Source organism: Vollenhovia emeryi, unplaced genomic scaffold (genome assembly GCF_000949405.1).
Source record: "Vollenhovia emeryi isolate VEMERY1.0 unplaced genomic scaffold, V.emery_V1.0 DF939197.1, whole genome shotgun sequence".
Classification (NCBI taxonomy): domain Eukaryota; kingdom Metazoa; phylum Arthropoda; class Insecta; order Hymenoptera; family Formicidae; genus Vollenhovia; species Vollenhovia emeryi.
This window is the reverse complement of record NW_011967169.1, coordinates 292,994-313,630: the sequence shown is the minus strand read 5'-3', so window position 1 is coordinate 313,630 and position 20,637 is coordinate 292,994. Positions and strand designations below refer to the sequence as shown.

General features: G+C 37.7%; 3 protein-coding genes across 4 annotated transcripts in view; 2 read left to right on the top strand and 1 right to left on the bottom strand.

The window, feature by feature from the left end:
* The first annotated feature begins 523 nt into the window (after window positions 1–523).
* Window positions 524–2,487, top strand: LOC105561990 (zinc finger protein 706-like). The gene is made up of 3 exons (XM_012012428.1): window positions 524–820; window positions 1,142–1,286; window positions 1,368–2,487. Exons 2-3 carry the CDS (start codon window positions 1,143–1,145, stop codon window positions 1,455–1,457), a joined length of 234 nt encoding a protein of 77 aa, XP_011867818.1. The 5' UTR covers window positions 524–820; window position 1,142; the 3' UTR covers window positions 1,458–2,487.
* A 737-nt stretch (window positions 2,488–3,224) lies between these two features.
* Window positions 3,225–7,893, top strand: LOC105561988 (glycine N-methyltransferase). Its single transcript, XM_012012427.1, has 5 exons — window positions 3,225–3,398; window positions 5,219–5,575; window positions 6,731–6,866; window positions 7,032–7,152; window positions 7,237–7,893. The coding sequence occupies exons 2-5, from the start codon at window positions 5,242–5,244 to the stop codon at window positions 7,522–7,524; spliced, it is 879 nt and encodes a 292-aa protein (XP_011867817.1). The 5' UTR covers window positions 3,225–3,398; window positions 5,219–5,241; the 3' UTR covers window positions 7,525–7,893.
* Window positions 7,894–7,897: 4 nt separating this feature from the next.
* LOC105561987 (potassium voltage-gated channel protein eag) overlaps window positions 7,898–20,637 on the bottom strand; it is a 62,222-nt gene continuing 49,482 nt past the window's right edge. For both annotated transcript variants that reach the window (XM_012012425.1, XM_012012426.1), the window contains 2 exons: window positions 15,460–15,617; window positions 7,898–15,305 (listed from right to left, as the gene is read on the bottom strand). In XM_012012425.1, coding sequence (XP_011867815.1) covers window positions 14,326–15,305; window positions 15,460–15,617 — 1,138 coding nt within the window. In that variant the 3' untranslated portion in view covers window positions 7,898–14,325. The remainder of the gene's footprint in view (window positions 15,306–15,459; window positions 15,618–20,637) is intronic.

Genomic DNA, 20,637 nt, shown 5'->3' with positions numbered 1-20,637 from the left:
TATATAGTAAACCGTTGTAGCGAAGGAATATGCCGACCACTTGTAGCCGCCGTACTTAGTAACTATTATTTGTCACTAGAAAACACAAGTTTACACAGCCGACTAGTAGCCCTCAGGCTGAGTACGAATGTGTAGAGGTGTGTCGACATTTGTGACAATTGGAACGCCATTTGTGTCGCCGTGTGCACGAAAGTGTCTAGGGATATTGCAATTGGAAAGCACCAATTATATTTCTAGATACTCTAGAATTTTACTATCCCCTGCAGCCAATCACACGCTTCAACTATGTTGATTGACTACACGTCTCTCGAAACTAGTGGTCTGCCCCGACGACCAATAGCGTCACCTCAATCGTAAATAAACTAACGGTATTGGTTGCTGGGGCAAACAGGAGTATGTTGGGGCATGCGACGCGAACAGACCTTAGAACTTGAATCAAGTCGTGAATACAGGCCTTTAGAAAGAGACAAAGTTACTCGCCGCGACGTGCGGCGTGAGAGAGACGAAAGAGATATTTCGCGCGGGCGCGCGCGAGAGAGAGAGGGAGAGAGAGAGAGAGAGAGAGCGCACGGCTCCTAGTTGGCACGAACTCGGAGCTTTCTCGCGGCGAGATGCACTTTTCTCGTTCTCCTTCTCTCTCGTCCTAGAAAGTTTACCCCGCACTTTTTTTTGCGGCGGTTGAAAGTGACCTTATACCTTATTTCGGACCGTAGTAGCGATCCTCGCGATTATCGCGATTGTCGTGGCGGCGGGGACACGTGAACGATCTCGACGAGCGTAAATTCCGCGAATACTCTCGGTCGCACGTTCCGGCAACTAGGTACAGTACAATACGGTTCTGTATTTTAATTCGAAAGGTGGTAGCTGCAAGAGATAAAAGATACAGAGAGACAGAGAGAGAGAGAGAGAGAGAGAGAAAGAGAGAGAAAGTTGTCTTGTTGACAGACAACTCCATCCTGATGGCAGCCTTTGAAAGATTGATTCGTTACACTTGCCCTAGTCAACATGTTGGATACGTATTGTAGGCCAACATTCCAAGTCTAATCCCGTGCGATGTTAACGAACTCCGAAGAAAAACAAGGCTGTGCTGCTATCGCGAATGTTACATTTCCGCTCATCTGTAGACTCTCCTTGTTTCTAGAATGGCTCGTGGACAACAGAAGATACAGTCCCAAGCTAAGGCGGCGGAAAAAAGCGCGAAGCTAAAGAAACAGCAAGGACACAGTGCCAATGATCAAAAGAAGGCAGCCCAGAAAGCGCTCGTGCACGTGTGCTCCGTGTGCAAAGTCAGTGTCTTTGTCTCTGTGGATTTTCGTAGGCTCCCGTTGAATGTACATTTCACGTAAATTCTTTACTTTTCTTTGCAGGCCCAGATGCCAGATCCTAAGACTTATAAGCAACACTTTGAAAATAAACACCCTAAGAACGACCTGCCAGACGATCTGAAGAATATATGAGGGTACGAACTGTTGTAAAGTGGGAATCGGGTGAGAGCGCAGGAAAGAATTTGCTGCATCTGACAAAGTGATATAGTTCAACGTTCATCTGATCACTGCATAGAAAATGAATTAAATCCTGTTAGTGTTTTAACTGATCTAACGCACTCGACAGATTGTTGCGCACGGCTCCGAATGCTAAGCTTAATCAGTGATTTACTTGTGGAAAGCATTTCATAAACGTTCTTCACATCACATCATATAATCGATACTTTCCACGTAAGCGTTACGTGTGGAGACAGTCTGTGTATATTTCTAAATAAAGCTCATGAATTTGATGGCAAAATTTTGAAACATTTCAACGTAAGGAAAAAAAACCACCGTCGATTTCCTATTTCTATTGCGAAGAGAGATCATTCTTTATATAGACTAAGAGAAGTACTCTTGTCTAAATTCTTTATAGCGTGTTACTACTTGAAAGCGTTATAGAAAAATGTTTCCGCGTTGTACATTTTTATTCCATGCTTCATGGCAAGAATATTATCTTACATCATTGACCTTGTTGCATTTAACCAACAGTTGTATATTTTGAGGTATTAGTTTATAAAACAGTTCTTTACGTCGCAAGAGGTTGAATGATACATAAACAATCTTTAACTACATGACTGCCAATTTATAGTTGATTGTATTGTATGCTCTTTAAAATAAGAACAGTCTGTAACTGAAATGGAGACTTTACAAAGCCCTGTCGCTCACATTTGTAGAGATAAATATTTTTATTTCCGTTTGTAGCAAAGAGAGAGAGAGAGAAGTGCTTGGCATTAACGTTATGCCGAGCTATCCACGGACACGCGCATAATTTCTCCTGTTACAGAAAAGAGTAATAATAATGCATTTTTCTATGCTCGTGTAAAGTATGTAGTACTTAAAATATCGTAATTAAACTAAGAATAATTGATTCATCCTGCATTGTTATATATTTATGCCATTGTAAGATATGTAAGAATATTCTGTTGGTTCCAATAAAGAATCCATTATTCTTGGAATGTAATATTATTAACATGCTTCAAACAACGCAGCTTTTTTTCTTTACATACAAATGCGTGTCGAATAAGTTTGCTCCACATCTGTTTCTTTACATACAAATGCGAGTCGAACAAATTCGTCCCACATCTGTTTTAATATTGTTGAAATCTCATTACAGGCGTATTGCGCAAACTTTGTATAAGTATACATTCGAATCAGTCTCACAGGTTTACTTATTTGCCACAAATGATTGACATGCAAGTCATCGCTTGCGTCATATGTCATATGCTCGATAATGATGACGTTGTAACGTGACGAAATATAACTTCTAAGCATTCAATGCAATACATAGATTTACTTGAAATTTGACATTTTTTTAATTTAAATAAAATAAATATTTACTTGGATTAAAAAATGTTTTTTCGTCAGTGTAAGAATCAAAACGTTAGTACTGAATTCTAATTTAGAGGAAAGAACGATGTAGTCACAAGAATAACTAGCGATATTCGAACACAAGATAAAGGCACTTGCTAATTACTAAAATATAATTGACGACTTGCGCTATCTCGGTGAGCTTCGGTGAACGATATTGTAGAAAAAATTTGTCCGAAGTCAGAGGATGTCACACGATCGTCGCGTTGGAGCCGTTCGCTTTTATCAAACGCTGAACCGAAACACTAAATCGAATCGCTGGCGCTGTGAAACTTACGTCATATTGAGAAGTAATCCAGTGATAGAATCATCAGTAAGTACGTTGTGGTGTATGAGTCCGCGTATTCGAACACACTATCGCAGCGATTCTTACACATCACGGCGTATATAAATGCGGCGATTGCTATATCGCCGCGACAGTTTTGATTCGCATGTACTGCGGTTTTCGTATCGATATTCAACGTCGAACGAGAGCTGCACAGTTTCATCATCGTCGAGTTAAAGGTACGATATCTCGTAAGAGAACAGGAAATAACAAGTTCAAAAGTGCAAACGAGCGGCTCGGTTGACTATTTTTTAAAGAAAAAAGTAATCTTAAAGATGTAAAAGTTACATTTAGATTTGCGCTCCAATTTCTATTCATTTTTACCGCATGTAGTTTAATTAAATTTACATCTTTCTCAAGCTGTTACAAAAGTAAAGTGGAAGAGTGAATCTTGGCTCTGTCTTCGTAATTGTAAAGCGAGATTTTATTCACTAGTTACTGGGAGGAAAGAAGAAAAATATTAAGTAAACGGTAGTAACACGAATAAATTGGAAATTTATTCACTCACGCGTTTATTCATTCCTACAATTCTCTTGAACTCGAACGGTTATGCGCTAAATAATCACGTTAGTCGTAAGATCTATTAGTCAACAAAGATAAATTGGATAAGTTGTCCTATGTATGATATTGATAATAATTAATCGCAGAGTTGTGCCAAAATATCGAGAGTTATTATCATATATTAATATCGATTATCACGATGAACATTCCTTCCGCTGACGCGGAGTCGCATCGCGCGTTAATACGTCAATTACGCGACCGCTTCCGCGTTTAATCTTGCACCGAGATCATCGCCCGCACTCAATCAGAGCGCACCGGCGTCCTCGGGAGTGAATAGAAAATGCTAGGAGACGATGGAATGGCTCCCGGTGGGCACGTGGCACTGGATAACGTTGGAGGGAGAGGTCACCCTTCTCTCATTTGCCCTCGGTGTAAACCTAACGCACGCTTGACTTGTGTCGTGAGCCCTTGATAACACTACGCGAGATAATAATAATTTATGCGAAACACGAATGACGAAGCTATCTGGTCGATCTAGCAGATAGGAATTTGTGTGCCGGGATGCGTGGTTAATCTTGATTATATTAAGAAAAAAACAGTTAACAAGTAGCAGTAAAAAAATTGTTGAGGTGAGACGGCACGAAAGATAGTCGACTGAATTAAATAATAGGGACGATAATGATACTCGGGATTAAATCTACACGATCGTGCAAATATAGTCATAAGAAGAGAAATATTAGGTGTTCCAGTTAGTTTTAAAGGCTTAATATAGATAGCTGTAGATACAAATCTACTACAGATATCAACAACAATTAATTGACTTGAATCGTGCTTTGAACCAAAAACGTCCTAAAAAAAAACGCAAAGTAATTTTGTTGCACGACAATGCTCGACCGCACGTTGTAAAAACAGTTAAGAATACATTATCGGGACTTGAATGGAAAGTCCTATCACACGCCGCGTATTCACCAAACTGTGCACCTTCCGATTATCACTTATTTCGATCCAAGCAGCACAGCTTTGCTAACCAGCACTTGAAATCGTACGAACAAGTACAAAATGGATTGATGAGTGGACTGCTTCGAAGGACGAACATTTCTTTTACCGCGAAATTCACTTGCCTGAAAAATGGAAAAAATATAGCAATGGAAAATATTTAGAATAAAATAAAATTTAACGTCTCTCTAAATATAAACGTGTTTTTCTTGCAAAAATCCTTTAATTAAATCTAACCAGAACACCCAATAGTAAAAAGAATAAATACACGCTATTTTATGTACTCTCTAAAAGTCGGTGCATTACAACTGTTAATCAGTGAATATCCACTGTTTTAGTTAGCAGTTAACCGACCTTTGTGAAACTGCCCCTTAGAGAGTATATGACTGAAACCTAACCAACATAGCGTATCCATTCTCTGTTGAACTGTTCTAATATTGTATATTTTTGCTTCGACATTGAAAATTACAACTCTCTGACAAGATTCGCGCTGGTTCCACAGTTCCATCGTAAAGTTTCCTCGCGATGGTGGATTCCGTGTTTCGTACCCGTTCCCTTGGTACGCCAGCCGAGGGTGTCAAGGATCAGTATGCGGATGGCAAAGCGGCAAAGGTCTGGGAGGTCTTCATCGGCGATAAGAAACAACGTACGCAAAACTATCGGGACTTCCTGGTGGGCCTGATGCGGCAGAAGGGATGTCGTCGAATATTGGACGTCGCCTGCGGCACCGGCGTCGACTCCGTGATGCTGCTGGAAGAGGGTTTCGAGGTCGTCAGCGTCGACGCGTCTGACAAAATGCTCAAGCACGCGCTAAAATCCAGATGGGATCGTAGAAAGGAGCCTGCTTTTGATAACTGGGGTGAGAGCAAGTTGGACGTCTAATATTTCAATTAAGATCCAATTTCATAGACCTAAAAAGACCTGGGGAACCCTGATGGAAAAATTTTGTTGAAAACGCAATGAAATTTGCTGAAATTTGGTTGAAAATCTCTTGCAATTGACCCAATTTCATTATCATTTCAGCAATTTCTCATTAAACAATTTATTTTCAGTGAAATTCTGCACATTTTATAATATGCAACATTTTTAAAATTTTTTCACTAATTTTTAGTAATATTAATTAACTATCATCTAATTTCACAGTATTTCATTGAATTTCATAACGAAACTTATGATTTATTTTGAAATGGTTTCAACAAGTTTCCAATAACTTTCATTTCACTTTTCATCAATTTCATTACATTTTCAGCAAAATTTTTCCATCAGGGAAAAGAGTAAAGAAAGATATTCTTCGAAATGTGAAGGGGAAGATGAGCGTTAATCATCGTATAAAAACTCGAGATAAAATCTTGACGCAAAGCAGTTTGCTCCTATTCCGATTAAAAAATATCGCTGAAGATTTAAGTGTAACAAGGTTGCAACAATGCAAGATCATGCATTTAACGCTACTGAGTGCATTTATGATATTTTTACGTTGATAAAAGTCATTATACAATCTAACGAAATATTATTTACATGTACGTACACATACATACATGATCGTTGTGAAATCGAAACCAGATAAAGCACGATAGTCGTATGTCGAGTGAAAAACAGTTACTGGATACTTATCATTATACTGAATTGTTTTATCAGTAACAGAAGTACAGAAGGAAGGAATCTGTTCGCTTATCAACAAAGGTCAATCACGACTTTTTGTTTTCTACTTGCTAGCCTCCGACTTTGTAATTTCAATCACATTAAATGCGAAAATGCGAATAATCCGCATGCCAATAAAATTGAAGCAAATAATCACATTAAAAGTTATATTAATAATATCTAACAAAATTATATTTCAATTATTCAGATTTTAGAGTATCAAAAGCTTGTTCGTAAAGTCCTAGAGAAAAGTTTAAGACAAAAAGCAAGGATTTTACTATCAACTTGTAATTTAAGAGAATTCTATAAGTCTGCTGAGAAAGGTTAAAGTAAATAATTTGCAATTATTATCACTTTAACCTTTTGCATTGTGCAGTGATTGAAGAAGCGAATTGGCTAACTCTACCCAGCGATATCAGCCATCTCATTGGAGAAGGTTTCGATGCTGTTATATGTTTGGGAAACAGTTTTGCTCACATGCCTGATTCTTTCGATGATCAAAGAGAGCAGAGGTATTCAATTCATCATATTAGGACATAATATATTAGATTATCTATAAGTGATATTTCGGAGCATTGACTCTCAAGCTGTACTTGACGAAATCCAATTAATTTTGATTAATACAGAATGTTTCGTGCGGATCTCATTTATCTCAATAAAATCTTTGGTTGTCCTAGACAAGCCTTGGCGAATTTCGAACGTTGTGTAAAGCCGGGAGGTTTACTGCTCATCGATCACAGGAATTACGATTATATCATCAGAACCGGCCAAACTCCTTCAAAATGCATATATTATAACGTAAGTGTCGCTAGAAAAAATGTTACACTCTCTCCTCATCTGGGAAAATTTTACGTTAAACATTGTAAATGTTTCGTATCGCAGAGTCAGCATATGACGGACATCAAGACATCGGTGCTCTTCGTCTCTGGAAAACCAGCGATTGTTACTATGGATTACATGATCGCTCTGGACGAGGAAAACAAAGACAATCCCGAATATATTAGCGAATTTAGACTGTCATATTATCCTCACAGACTGACAATTTTCCGCGACATGCTGACCGAAACATTCAGCCACGGGGCGAAACATACCATTTACGGTGATTTTAAACCGCTCAACCAGATCGTAGATCCTGGGTTTTATATCCACGTAATAGAGAAACAACGTTAAAGTGGGACATCGACATTAAACGGCCACTGTTATCACTACGTGACATTCGTGTCTAAAACGATATCATCAGATTTTTTCGGAACAAACGTTTCGAATTGAACTTAAGTGACACTCAACGTAGAATGTGTCAATAGGTTCACGTGAAGAAACGAATCACGCGACGATCAGTTAAGACGCGAGAGAGTTTTTTTTTATATTAAAAGTAGACTATCCAATTAAAATTACACGGTGAATATTCTACAATTGTAAAACTTTTTCAAAACGTAATATAAGAATATATTAATTAAGAAATATATTTTTGATGCATACAAAACAATTGACGAAAACTTATTTATTTACGAGGAATATATTTCGAAATGAGACACAATACAAGTATGGTTTTAATGTTTTTATTACAAGTTTGAAAGCAGCTGTTTCATTGAGTATTCTAGCCAGGCTTCGTTCGATGCTACAATTTGATTTCTCAAGGATATTCTTCGAGCGATCATTGACGATGATTTGTTGGATAATAATTTGGACGTATTTTTGTGTGTTTTCGCGTTCGCTCTCTTTCTTTCTGCCGTATATTCTCACGCAGTGAGACGCTACGAACGAACACATAAATACGAGGGCGCCAGGAAGACTAAAGGTTTGCTGAACGCAAAGCAGCTATCCTCTGCGACTTTTGTTTCTTACATCTAATTGATCGCAAACGTAACGATATAATTTCTACAAAGGATACATTGAATCGTTCAAATAAATAATTCGGTTCCGTCGCAGCGTCACTACTGCCAAGCTAAGCATTACGTTTTCCACCCAGGAATTGACATCAAAATATCTGACATACGTATCATCTGTTTACATGTCATCAATCGTCAATGATCGTTCCAACTTGAAATTGTCGGCGGAGAAGTCTCACACAAACTCTTATGTAAATCCACCCCCGAGATCGCTCTCTATTGAGCCTCGCAAAGCTTTACAAGAGTCCCATCGTTAGGTGAGGAGTGGCCACGCTATCGTAGAAATCGAACCCCGAGAGATTATCATTTAGTAGGCAATTTCGAACAGGAGAAAGAAACGGTGATGAGAGTAAGAGGATCATGGAGGGCGCAAAAACTTAATCAACTTCAATTCCGTTTGATTTCTTCGGTATGTACATACTTTTTGCGGTACTGCGAAGACGGGGGATGCTCTTTGTCAGAAAAGTGTCTGAGGAGGACAATAATTTACAAGGCTCAGGATTTGTGTTACGAGTGCAACGAACTGCCCATATAGAAAAATGGACGAAGTGTTATAGCAAAAATCTTTCCCCCCCTTCTATCAATATATAATATATATGTACGCATATATATATGTATTTATAGTTTTTTGTTTTCAATCGTTTCTCTCGTGAAATTCGTACAAGACCTATTATGGCTTCTTCGACGGTCGTTGCGAACACTCTCGTCGTCATCGTCGTATCGAATTTCCCTATATTTAAGGCTCTCGAGATCGCACGCAGCGATTGTGACATGCTACTTAGCGTGTCGCAACTGTATACATAAAAACATAATGGTAATATACATAAATTATACCATTTTAAAGTTTACTTTAATCAACGTCGCATGAGATGAAAAAAAAATACCGAGATTTGAATCGCCGCTTGTTTATGATCCTGATTAAAATTAATTTATACTGAAAGATGCACGTGTATCGCTGATAAATCAGCTCGATCATGAAATCCAATGTTTCATTCTAACAGGGTTTTCTCGCTTGATCTAAAATATCAAGCTTAATATAATATATATATATATATGAGAAGAATATAATTTGTGGTGTCTCTTTGTAATTGATGATCAAGGACAGCAAAGCTTTCGCAGCAACTTTCGAACGCGGATTTGTACATGCCATGTAGCAACTCGTTGTAACGAGTCGTGAGAATTGACTTGCTTCTTGAAACTTTGTTTCGAACGAATAAGCACGTGAGGTAAGGTCAGGGACGACGATTCATGGTATGACATTGTCGTTCAAATGGCGATTGTTCGTATTATTGCAAAGTAGCTGATGTAAAAAATCGCAATATCGTATTGCGTTTATTCTCTCTCGTTTACATCGTTTTACATTACATAACGACCTGCCCCGGCTGTACAATGTGGAAGAAAGATGTTTCCATAAAGAATATAACCGTCGGTTAAATATTTTTAAATACTGTAAAGGTATTTTCTAGTTAGCTGTACTTTGATTTATGTGGCAAATTAAAAAATAAGGAAAAGAAGAATTTATCGCAAGCTCGAAAGTTTTGCAAACATTTTCGCAATAAATAATAATTATCAATGCAATGAAATGACAGTGAACGTAAAATAATTTGATCGAACGGAGCAGATCGCGAACGGAGAGATCTACTTCTTTTTACAATTGTACACGGGTATATTATACACGCGGCACGTTCATTCTTATGCGCTCGTTTTTGCTTTCTTTTCATGACTTTTTCTACAAAAACTGCGCAATATTTAATGAGCAATTCTTTGACCAATTTCACTCTTTTTTTTTAGAGTTGTAGATTACCTATTTTACATACTTGATATTCGTCCAAAGCTGCAGTATCACATATGCCTTATTAAAGATTTAGCAGATAGTTCGATTAGCCTTGAAGAAAGAGAGAATAACAGAAACTGACAACAGTTCTTATCTCGAATTCAAGTGTTAAGAGCTTGACGAGTATATATTTCGATTCAATATTCATAATATTTCCACATTTCGAAAGCGATTGCATCGTATCTGTTTTATTGCTAATTCTTTCAATTAATATTCTTCGTTTGAATGCCAAATGCATTTTTCGTTTCTCTTAACTTTTATGTTGTACATTCGATTTCGAAATTAACGGAAACCTTTTCTCTGATCTATCGAAGATGATGCTGCTTCGTAAGTTCCATCATGCGTTAATATCACGAATTAATTGGATAACGTATACAAATCTTCTCCCTTACCTCACCACCGCCTTATGATATTGCGTTGATTCTAAAAGAAATATCTGCTACTTGCGTTTCGTTGGATCCTGAGCGTATATATGTATATCTCGCTGCGTCTCACAGTAACAAACGGAAATTGCGAATAACATTTTCCGAATAAACTGGAATTACAGCTAGTGAACAATTTTTAAGCAATGGAGCGTAGAATTACTGTACGGGTTCGCATCGCGTGCGTTTCCATGTTGCGCAAGTTTCACGTTTTTCATTACTGTGAAGGAAGTAAAAGGCAGTTGTAATTGACAAATTGGATTTTCATTTTCTCTTAGCTTCTTCCATCGCGCCGCATGGATTGCAAATATTACAGCTCCATTTCCTGCATATGTCTTTCGGATATTATGACATAAGTCATAAGAATCGCAGCATTGTGAAACACGCGTTTTATTGCTCAATTTTTACTTAATTTATTTGTAAATGTTGTGTAAAAGATCAAACTGGATAAAAATAATGCTTGTCGCTTATCTCTTTGTTATAGCGCTTAAAATTAGCTTTGTTCTTATGACGTTATATTGAGGGTTTTTTTTTCGAAAATTATATTACACTTTTTAATATTCTGTAAGTTCTAATGTACAGATAAAAAAAGTAAAAATATTTCACTTTGACATCTCATAGAATTAAATTATTTTGAATGTTAAATACTTGAAAATTCTGTTACATTTAGTCGACTCTGTAATTATGTTTAATTACGTAAATTTCGGTCGATACTATTCGAAATAGAAATTCAGATGTACTTCAGTAATCAGTTCTTGAAACGCACGGATGATAATCCCATATCTTGTGAAATGGAATTTACACAGATGTCGTAGTCCTATAGCCGATGAAACCGAGTGGAAAAGTCGAGTATTTTAGCGTAACATCCCGCGCGATATGATTGGTGCATGAAAAATCTCAGCGTACCGCTATTTCAATATAATTGATGCGCGATAGATTTAATCGATTTAATTGGCTTAATTGCTACAATTTCAACAGTGTTAAATCTTTTTCTTTGCGTATAAGTATATAAACTATGGTAGAGCCAGCTATATCGTTTCTGTCTCTAGAATCTATTTAACAAAGTTCTCGATTTTTCGGTAATTTTTTCTTTCATAACATGAAATTATATATCTCTATTTATATATATATTCTTTTTCTCTTATTATTTTATATTTATATTTATATACACGCGCGTAAATATATGTGTCTGTGTATTTTACGTATATGCACGCGTATTTGCGTCTATACTTTCGATTTAATAAAATGTTTCTGTTAATGAGAATTGTGCCTTTGCTCTTCACGATTATTGAGAACAGAACGAAATACAAATTTCTTACAAGTGCACAACCATAAAAAGATTAAATTAAAAAGATGATTAGAAGTAAAGAATGCAAAAGCACGCTATTGATATAAACCAATCATCTTTTCTTTACAGGTAGCAATGCCACATAATCCAGATTTGTATAATTACGATATAATTAAAGCTCGATCTAATAAATATTTTGCAAAAGATTGATTGTCAGCTCGTTTTATTATTAGCAAAGACGCCATTCTCGTCTGCAGCAGTAGCAGCAGTGTGTAGCGCGCTTCCCCGCATCTGTCAATGGTCAATGATTATGCAAATATATATACATGTCATATTACAAGATATATACATCTAATATTGCTGTTTTGGCTTCGTATGTATCATACGAATTTGTGAACGTATAACGCCATTTTCCTGCCTAACAATACTATTGAGAAACCTCCCTTGGCGAATTAACATCTTCGTCAACTTGAACAAGTAAATTCTCCAAGTCAAATCACACTTTTTCATTGCTTTATAATCACGCGTCATGTGAAATGCAATAAGATTATAATTATCAAATAAATAACCGAATGAAAAAAACTTTATAAATATTTTCGTAATTAACCACTTCAACATAATGTGAAATTGTAATAGATGACACTGCTAATAAAATTTGTAATGAAAATTACAACGAAAATTCGATTTTATGCCAAATTGATTCGAAACTTTTAAATTTCGGTTTCCATCAAAATGCTTGAGTTGTTAACTTGCAATATGCAACAGATCGTGTCAACGATTCCATCTTGGATAAGAATGGCGATCACATTTGCAATTCCATTGCTTGTTTGTCGAGTACGACGAGACAATTATTTCGATTCGTATTCGATTTTTCGCTCTTCAGCTATAATTATTCGATAATATTCAAAGCATTTAAAGTCAAAAGAAAAACGCATGTAAATTGAAGGTTACTAAGTATTTTTTCAATTAGATAGAAATTCTTCTACCTATAAACGGTGCTCGAACCATGTATTAAAACCTTTGATTAACTCTTCGAAAGAAATTATTGACGTAATGAAGCCGAGTTTACATTCAGGTACCTTTGCTGTTGCACTATTCTTTCTGTCTATAGGAAAATATATTTAAATGCCATACATGTGCTCTCTAACCAATTAACTCTTTCAAATAACTTGATTAATTGTGCAGAACCAGTAAAAAACGAGGATGCAATATTTAAAATTCCAACTATTAAAAATAATATGTATTTAAATATATATATATATATATATCATAATAAAAAGTCATTACAGACGTGTTTCTACTTTTCAGAAAGAAAATCTATATATTTACATTTAAATGAATCACTCCCAAACAGTTATTTGCCTTGTAAAATTTTAGCTTTCAACAAGTATAAATTTTAGTATCATGGAATCTACTAACACTACTAATAAAAACAACCGTAAAATATTGAAAAGATAACTTGAGTAATTTTATTTTATATGTGAGACTTTAATTATTTTATTTTGCTATTACCTGCTTTTTACCTTATATTTCTGTGACGTATTCTCAACATCTCCAACCTAAAAGAATTTATAATATTTGTTGAAAATTAATGTACTTGGTCGGTTCTGACTGTACAACCTTGGTTAAACATCACCGTTACAAGTTATATCACGAATCACATGCGCGAATGCTTAATAATTACAAAGTGCCACGTTGCCTCGAAAGAGACGTTGGCTTGGTGTCGACGTGAACCGTTTTTGTGGCCGGAGAGAGGCTTAGAAATGTAGCGTAATCGCCATGATACTACCGTAAACCCACAATACGATGCATGTGAATCTATATCTACCTACGTATGTGTCTATGTGTGTATGTGTTTTGTGTGTGTGTGTAAGGTGGATATACTCCCTCGGAGAGTTTCGATGTGTTTCGAAGAAGCCGTCGCAAGCGAGTAATTCGTACTTAAGACTGCATTAATTTACCTCTTTCCTGGTAAATCGTACCGTTTTCTCGCCATGCAAAATTGGCTTTTTATCGGTACGAGGTAAAATCTCATCGTTCCCTTCGCCCGTCTTGAAGAGCGATTAACGAAAATGCGAAGCTCTTCTCTTTAAATATGTATAACGTTTATGTTATCAGAGTCGATATATGGAATTATCGATACGTTATTATCGATTCGTTTACAGCGGCGTACGCTGCTCAAAAAGAAGCAGAGTCAACTTGTTAGTACTGAATCGTGTCATCGGACAAGTCCAGGCACACGCGTGAGGTGGCCAACAACTACATCTTCCAACGGCACTGATAAACCACCGTGTAACATGCCACCGTACACGTAGAAATATACAAACGAGAGAGTAAGGAAACAGTAGCTATTGTTCGATGTATATACATGAACGTTTCAGAATAGGATACTCGCGAGCGCATTATCTTACAGCGGACTCACGTCCTCATGAGAGGCTAAACTACCAAGCGTATTGGATGATGAACTTTTTTTGACCGCGTCGCGGCAGATTGTCTCGAGACGAGGAAGAAAAGAAAGAATCGGCGCGAGAAGAACTTTCACAAATACTCCCTCGGTCTGGGCGGTGGTCTCTTACGGTCGGCGGTCCTGTCGGCCGGTCCACCACTCGAATCCCGATCATCGGTGCACTCGAGCATCTGCGTGGTCTCCGTGGCCTCCGACGGGCTCATTGGCTGTGTGGCGAGAGGAGCGAGAGGAGCGAGTGGCGCCGCACCCTTGTTGCGCGATTTGCTGCGTCGCTTGCGTAGGATGAGCGGCCCCAGGGCATTCGAGTCGTCACCGCGCGACGTGGAAGCCTGCGCCAGCCGCTCCAGTAGCTCCTTGTTGACGTCCCGCGATGACGACGACTGATGGTGATGGTGATGATGATGATGGTGTTCCTGGCTACTCTTCGATATGCGCTCCGTCGCCGTCGACTGTTCCCGATAACCCTCGCTCGGTGCCGTGGACGTCGACGTGGTAGCGATCGACGGTCTGCACTCGGTAGTCTGAGTCGCGGACTGAACCAACGTTATTGCGCTCGGGGTGACGGGTGTCTGGACACCGCTCAGAGTGAAGCTTGGAATCTTCTGTTGCTGCGAATTACCGCCATTACTGCCGCCGGACGGCAACTTGTTCATCAGAGCCTGCAGCATGTCCTCGATCTTGGCCAGCCGCTGATTTACCCTCTGCACCTCTAGCTTCAAGTCCACCTTCACTTCCAGTACAGCTGCGAGAATCTCCCGTTCGTGACTTGGTTGCTGCGTAATCAGACCACCGTCGTAGCTCTCCAGACGTCGCAACTGCAACTGCTTTGAGTCCACGCTGAGGGCCGGTGGTTGTTGCACCTGTGGTGGCTGCGCATCCTTCTGCCCTTCGTCGCCGCCCTCTTCGATCGTGCCTCCCAATTTGCTGAGCTTCGGGAAGACCTTATTGGTGGCGGCGCTGGAACTCGGGCGCGGATCTCTCGCGCTAAGAGATCGCTTGAACGTGTCGCCGGCCGTGCCCGATTCGCTACCGGTGTCTAAACTTGAGCTACCTGCAGGCATCATTCAGTTTCTTCACAAGTTTCTCTCACCGAATGTACCATTTCACGAAATCTCTTTCTTCGAGCGTGCTTTAAATAGCATTATACGATCTTACTGATCGTGTACGTGCAATTCAAATGACTGAAAAGTGATTTTTAATTTTACCTAACAAACGACCCCACTTGCCAGGTCGCGGTTTCGCGACGGTTGTTCCACCTTCCTCGGCGGTGGACAGCTTCTTAACGTGCGACGTTTCGCCATCCTTGGTCTCCTTGCCGTCGCCCTTTTCTACGTCGGCAGTGTGTGATCTGTCACGGCGAAATCTACATGGAATACAAAGAGAAAAGAGCCATCTTTATCTCCCTAATGTATAAGCGGCTCACAAAATATATATTTACATATGAAGGAGAAGATACGACAGGCTTGTTCCCTAGATTTGAACCAGGGCAGCAAAGTACAAATGCATATAGAGGGGCAAGTGTGTGGGTGAAGGGGGGTGCTGGACAAAAGACCATTCTCACGTGAAAAATTTAACTTGTCTATTTTTCTATATGAATTTATTGAGTTTCGTTCTGTTTTCCGGTCCGTTTGAATCTACGGTGCATCCCCGAACTAGTTCGAGGCCAAGCTAATCGGGTTATCATCATAGCGTAGAATACAGCCGCCTACTATCGAGAGCTAAAAAAAGGAAGGTCACCCCGGTTGGTTGGCGGTCGAGCGACTTACAGTGCGACGTGCCTGGGATCCACGACGATGGTGGACGATGTTGGCAAAATATATACGGGAGGAAAACGGAGGAGAACGTTGGTAAACACCGACAGTGAAAACCTGGGCTAATTTGCCGTAGGAAGATTTTCACAAAACGCTTTCTACAGACAAGTAGCTGCTTCAGCAATCAGGGCACGTTCTCGTATCACCAGCAACGTTCGAATCATCGGAACTTTAGCATTTCCGCTAAAATTGTACAAGCCCCTCACGTGCTACAACTTCTTAATTCAACTCAAATCAAGCGGGGTTACGCCGTTTAATATTTTCTTTAAAAAAACTCTCGAGAGGTCTTGTACTTTTTGTACACTTCTTTCATCAATATTGATAACATCGTAATGTTTGGCTTTCTCAGATTTGTCAATTACAAAACAACACAGCAATTTTGTTGACAAATAAGACTTGAATTGACATACTTTAATTTGCAAATGTTTCTCGATATAACAGTATTTCTTTGTATGTTTGATAATATATTACAAAAAGTTATCAAATCGGAAATTTTCAATTACTGATCTGTGCTTTTATGCGTTTGCGAATTTTACGGATAAAGTTACTGAACTCTATCAAATCCACTGACGATAGAGAAACCAATGAATTGATAAAATTATTCAATAATAATACAAAATATCGGTAAATAATAAAATTTGCTTGATTTTTTGATCATCTTTTAAACAGAATACTATACAGCCAGCGTCGACCAACGTTTATTTATTTTATTTTTTTGGTATGTTATCTTTTGGCATGATAACGACATCGGGATGAGAAATTGCCTGACAAACTTTGGGAATGCCACTTTATCGAACATATCAAACGCGGCGAACAGTTACGTTATAATTATTAATTATCGATGCTGTTACGGCGCCTTTGTGAAACACAGGCGGAAAATATTACTAAAATCGCATCAAAGCGCGCTCTTTCCTCCCGGAATTAATCAATGATTTATATATAATTTTTATTACTTTCCGTCAAAAGTATTAATGCATAGCTACTGTAGCTATGATATTATTATAATAACTGAATTGTGTTTCAATTATTGTATATAAAGAATTATCGAAAACGCTAAATCTGCATACAAAAGAATTCTCTTTCTAATATATGTATATGCAATTTCTATAAGGATTGAAATATTAAAATATCATCATGCATTCGATTGGATTAACAAATGCGGTATAAAATCTTTTATATTCGGTTAAATAAGAGCACACTGTTATTGATTACAAATCTATTAATATGTATATATAATAAGCAACAAATAAATTTATATCACCTCTTAATATTATCATCTCTAAAGAAAAATTCGACATTGGCATGCATGAAAATCAGATGATTACGTTTATTATCGCATTAAATTATTATAATAAATGTTTTCCGATCGTTAATAATTGTTATGAAAATTATTAAGACTAGTAAGTGTAAATAATTAATTAGGTTACAAAGATAAGTAGCGTAAGATTATCAAGTTAAAATTCTGGTGGAATAATTAGCGATAAAAGCGTATTGCGTGTGTGTAAGTCAGGCAGTTGAGAATGCGAAAGTCATAGATATATGATTTCATCGTCGATGATTATACAATAGAAATTTGAAAAAGCAAAATATCATAGCTGTAAATCGTAAATGCAGCGTGATATTCGTTTAGTTTTTTCTCTGGCATTCCGATAATTTCTCGGGCATTTGCATGACAGTATTTTATATATATATATATGTTTGTACGTATATGCACTCTTATAAAAATATTCAACTATGTATATAGGAGATAAAGAGAAATCTGAATACTAGAGTGTGTGCGTTCGTCGCATGCACTTCGCGTAAAAATCGAAGAAAATCGGATGCTCGTTAAATACCTGTTAGGATTTCGACAGTTTCGCATCTCGCCGATAGCACGGAGAATTTGCGCGATTTCAATAATTATATTCGTAGCATAACTCTACTAGATTAGATATCGCTTGCTCAAAAACTATTATTACCAATACCAATTTTGTTAAATATATTAAATCGTTTTACTTTTCATTAACACACCTTGTGCGAATGTCGTTACGACTATGTTATTTCGTTTCAGCGCTGAAAATAAAAGTTGGTGGATAAAATTGCACAAAGCTATATCACGGAGGGAATAAAAACTGTACGAAATCCTGCAATTCGCGCAATGTGGCTCTGTCATTTAGTTATAAAATATACATGATTATGCGAGAAAGATGCGCATGACCTTGTAAAGCCATATATTTTACAGCACTCTAGCATTCGTTAAAAACTGCAGTGTAATCATTAAAATATGATAATGATATTGATACCGCAAACGAAGTGTACGTCTCGTGAAAATGCTGCTGGAAGGACGAACAAACCGAAGCATCTTTGTAGTATCGTATTAACATATAAAATCTTGGATAGAATAAATATTCCGACGTTGAAAATTAGTAAGAGTTATTTAGCGAGAAATGGTCCAATGATCTCTAAATATTAGTCGCAATCCAATTAAAATCCTTCTAGCTCGTTCTTCATTAGTGTAATAAACATTGGGCCATCATATCACACTGCAATACTGCTGTAAAGCAAAGAATGGTATTAATTTTATATATTTTATCAAAAATATGAAATATATAACGCAGGTTTATTAAATGAGGACAAATGCAAAGTTTCGAATGTCCGTGGTGGTTGTCACTCTCGATTTGCTCGTGATTCGACGTAGACGTGCGATGAAAATTTATCGTTATTCACTTTGAAGCGTGTGTACTGCAAGTGCACGTACGTGATACCTTCCGGCTGGCACATTACGGGACGCATTACGGTATTTACCGCGTCGAATGGATGTGGGAGAAATACTCGAACATGTGTGCAGAGTGTTCTTGAATGGCAATGACAAATTTCAGACTAAAGGTACCTTCGACCGCTTTGGAATCGATATCTCAACGAAAATCTGTCTAGATCTCTTTACGCTTCCCTGGGTTCCAACATTCAATTTCCCGGAATTAATTAATTGGATCCCCTAATTCAATTAAGAATTGCTTTTATCAAAGCAAATCAAGTAAAACCTTGATTCCTTTAAAAGTCGCTCATTTTAAGGTGGCTTGTAAATTATTTATATAAGAAAAAATTAATTCTCTACATCTCGTGGTTGAAGAAGAAATTGAATCAGTTTGTCAATGTTATACAAGAACAGTCTGCCCGTATATGTTATCTTTATTTTAAAGGGCACAACAATGCAGTTTAATCCCTTATTTGCCTGATTATCACTAAAGGATTATCACAGGATATATCATGTGAAAGTTTTCTTGAAAGCATATCTGCCTAAGCTCTTTAATAGGAAAAAAAAAATTTGTTTACTTAACATCTCCCTCCCTTTGTCATATTTTCAAATTTGACAGACAGTATTGACTCAGGGATGAGGAGATTAAAAGTGCGCAACGAGGCATTTAATTGATGAAACTCGGAATCATCAGAATGCAAATGTGGGATTAATCCGCGGAGACACGTGCAACGCGCGCATCACGCGCACTGCCGTGGTATACGGTATATATTCATGAATATTACATATATATACATGTACACGAATATTGAAACAGGTATTCCGGTATTATATGCATAATGTAATATACAGTATACATCGCGGTGGAATTAATAAAACTGCTACGGTCATAACGACGGCAATTATAATGATAATAAATATAAATTCAATGATAAAAGATAACGACATAATAATGATAACAATAATAATAATAACAATAACAATAACAATAATAATAAAATGTGTACGTAGCGAGGAGAACGGCAAAAAAGAATTAGAGAAGAAATAAATACGTAAGAAAAATAATGAAATTGCCTAAAACTCGGCCAGGGTGGCAGGACGTTCACGGTGAGCTCCTCGTCGGAATCCTGCTGGGACCGTCCGCTCACGGTCCTGGTCACGCCGATCTGGCTTTCCCCGTCGCTCTTGAACCTTTTCGGAAAGAACAGGCCAGCCAAGCAGCACGATCAACAGTCACAATGAGCAACAGCCACGGAAGATACAAAAATCGTTCGCGAAAACTTCTCTGTACATACGTCTCTCTCTCTCTCTCTCTCTCTCTCATTCTCTCATTTTTACTTTTGTCCTCTCTCTCTCTCTCTCTCCCTCTCTTTCTCTCTCCTTCTCGCACGTGTCACGCAGGATGTTGCATGTGCACGCGGATAAAAATGTAATGACGTTAGACGATCTTGATAGAGTACTTTCAAATCGGTCTTAAAATTTTCTCGTAAACTTTTAGAAAAATGATTACTTTAACAATTACTATTAGTGATATTCATTTTTCTTAATCATTCTGGCATATTATTCATGATGGTTAATTGCACGAAATCATTTCAGATAAAGTCATTATACTTATTTTATTTCAAAACGATAGCGCGCGCGAGAAACCCAGATAGCTAGTGTGAGCACAAGTTGCTTTCATATTGTTAACAAAAATGCATCTTGCTATGCATCTATGTCGTCTATTGTGCTATTGTCTGCTAGCATTTGATGTCGGAAATGCAGCATTTGCATGATCCAAACATTATGCTAATACATTTAACCTGTTTATATACAATCTGTTAGAAAATTGAAAACAA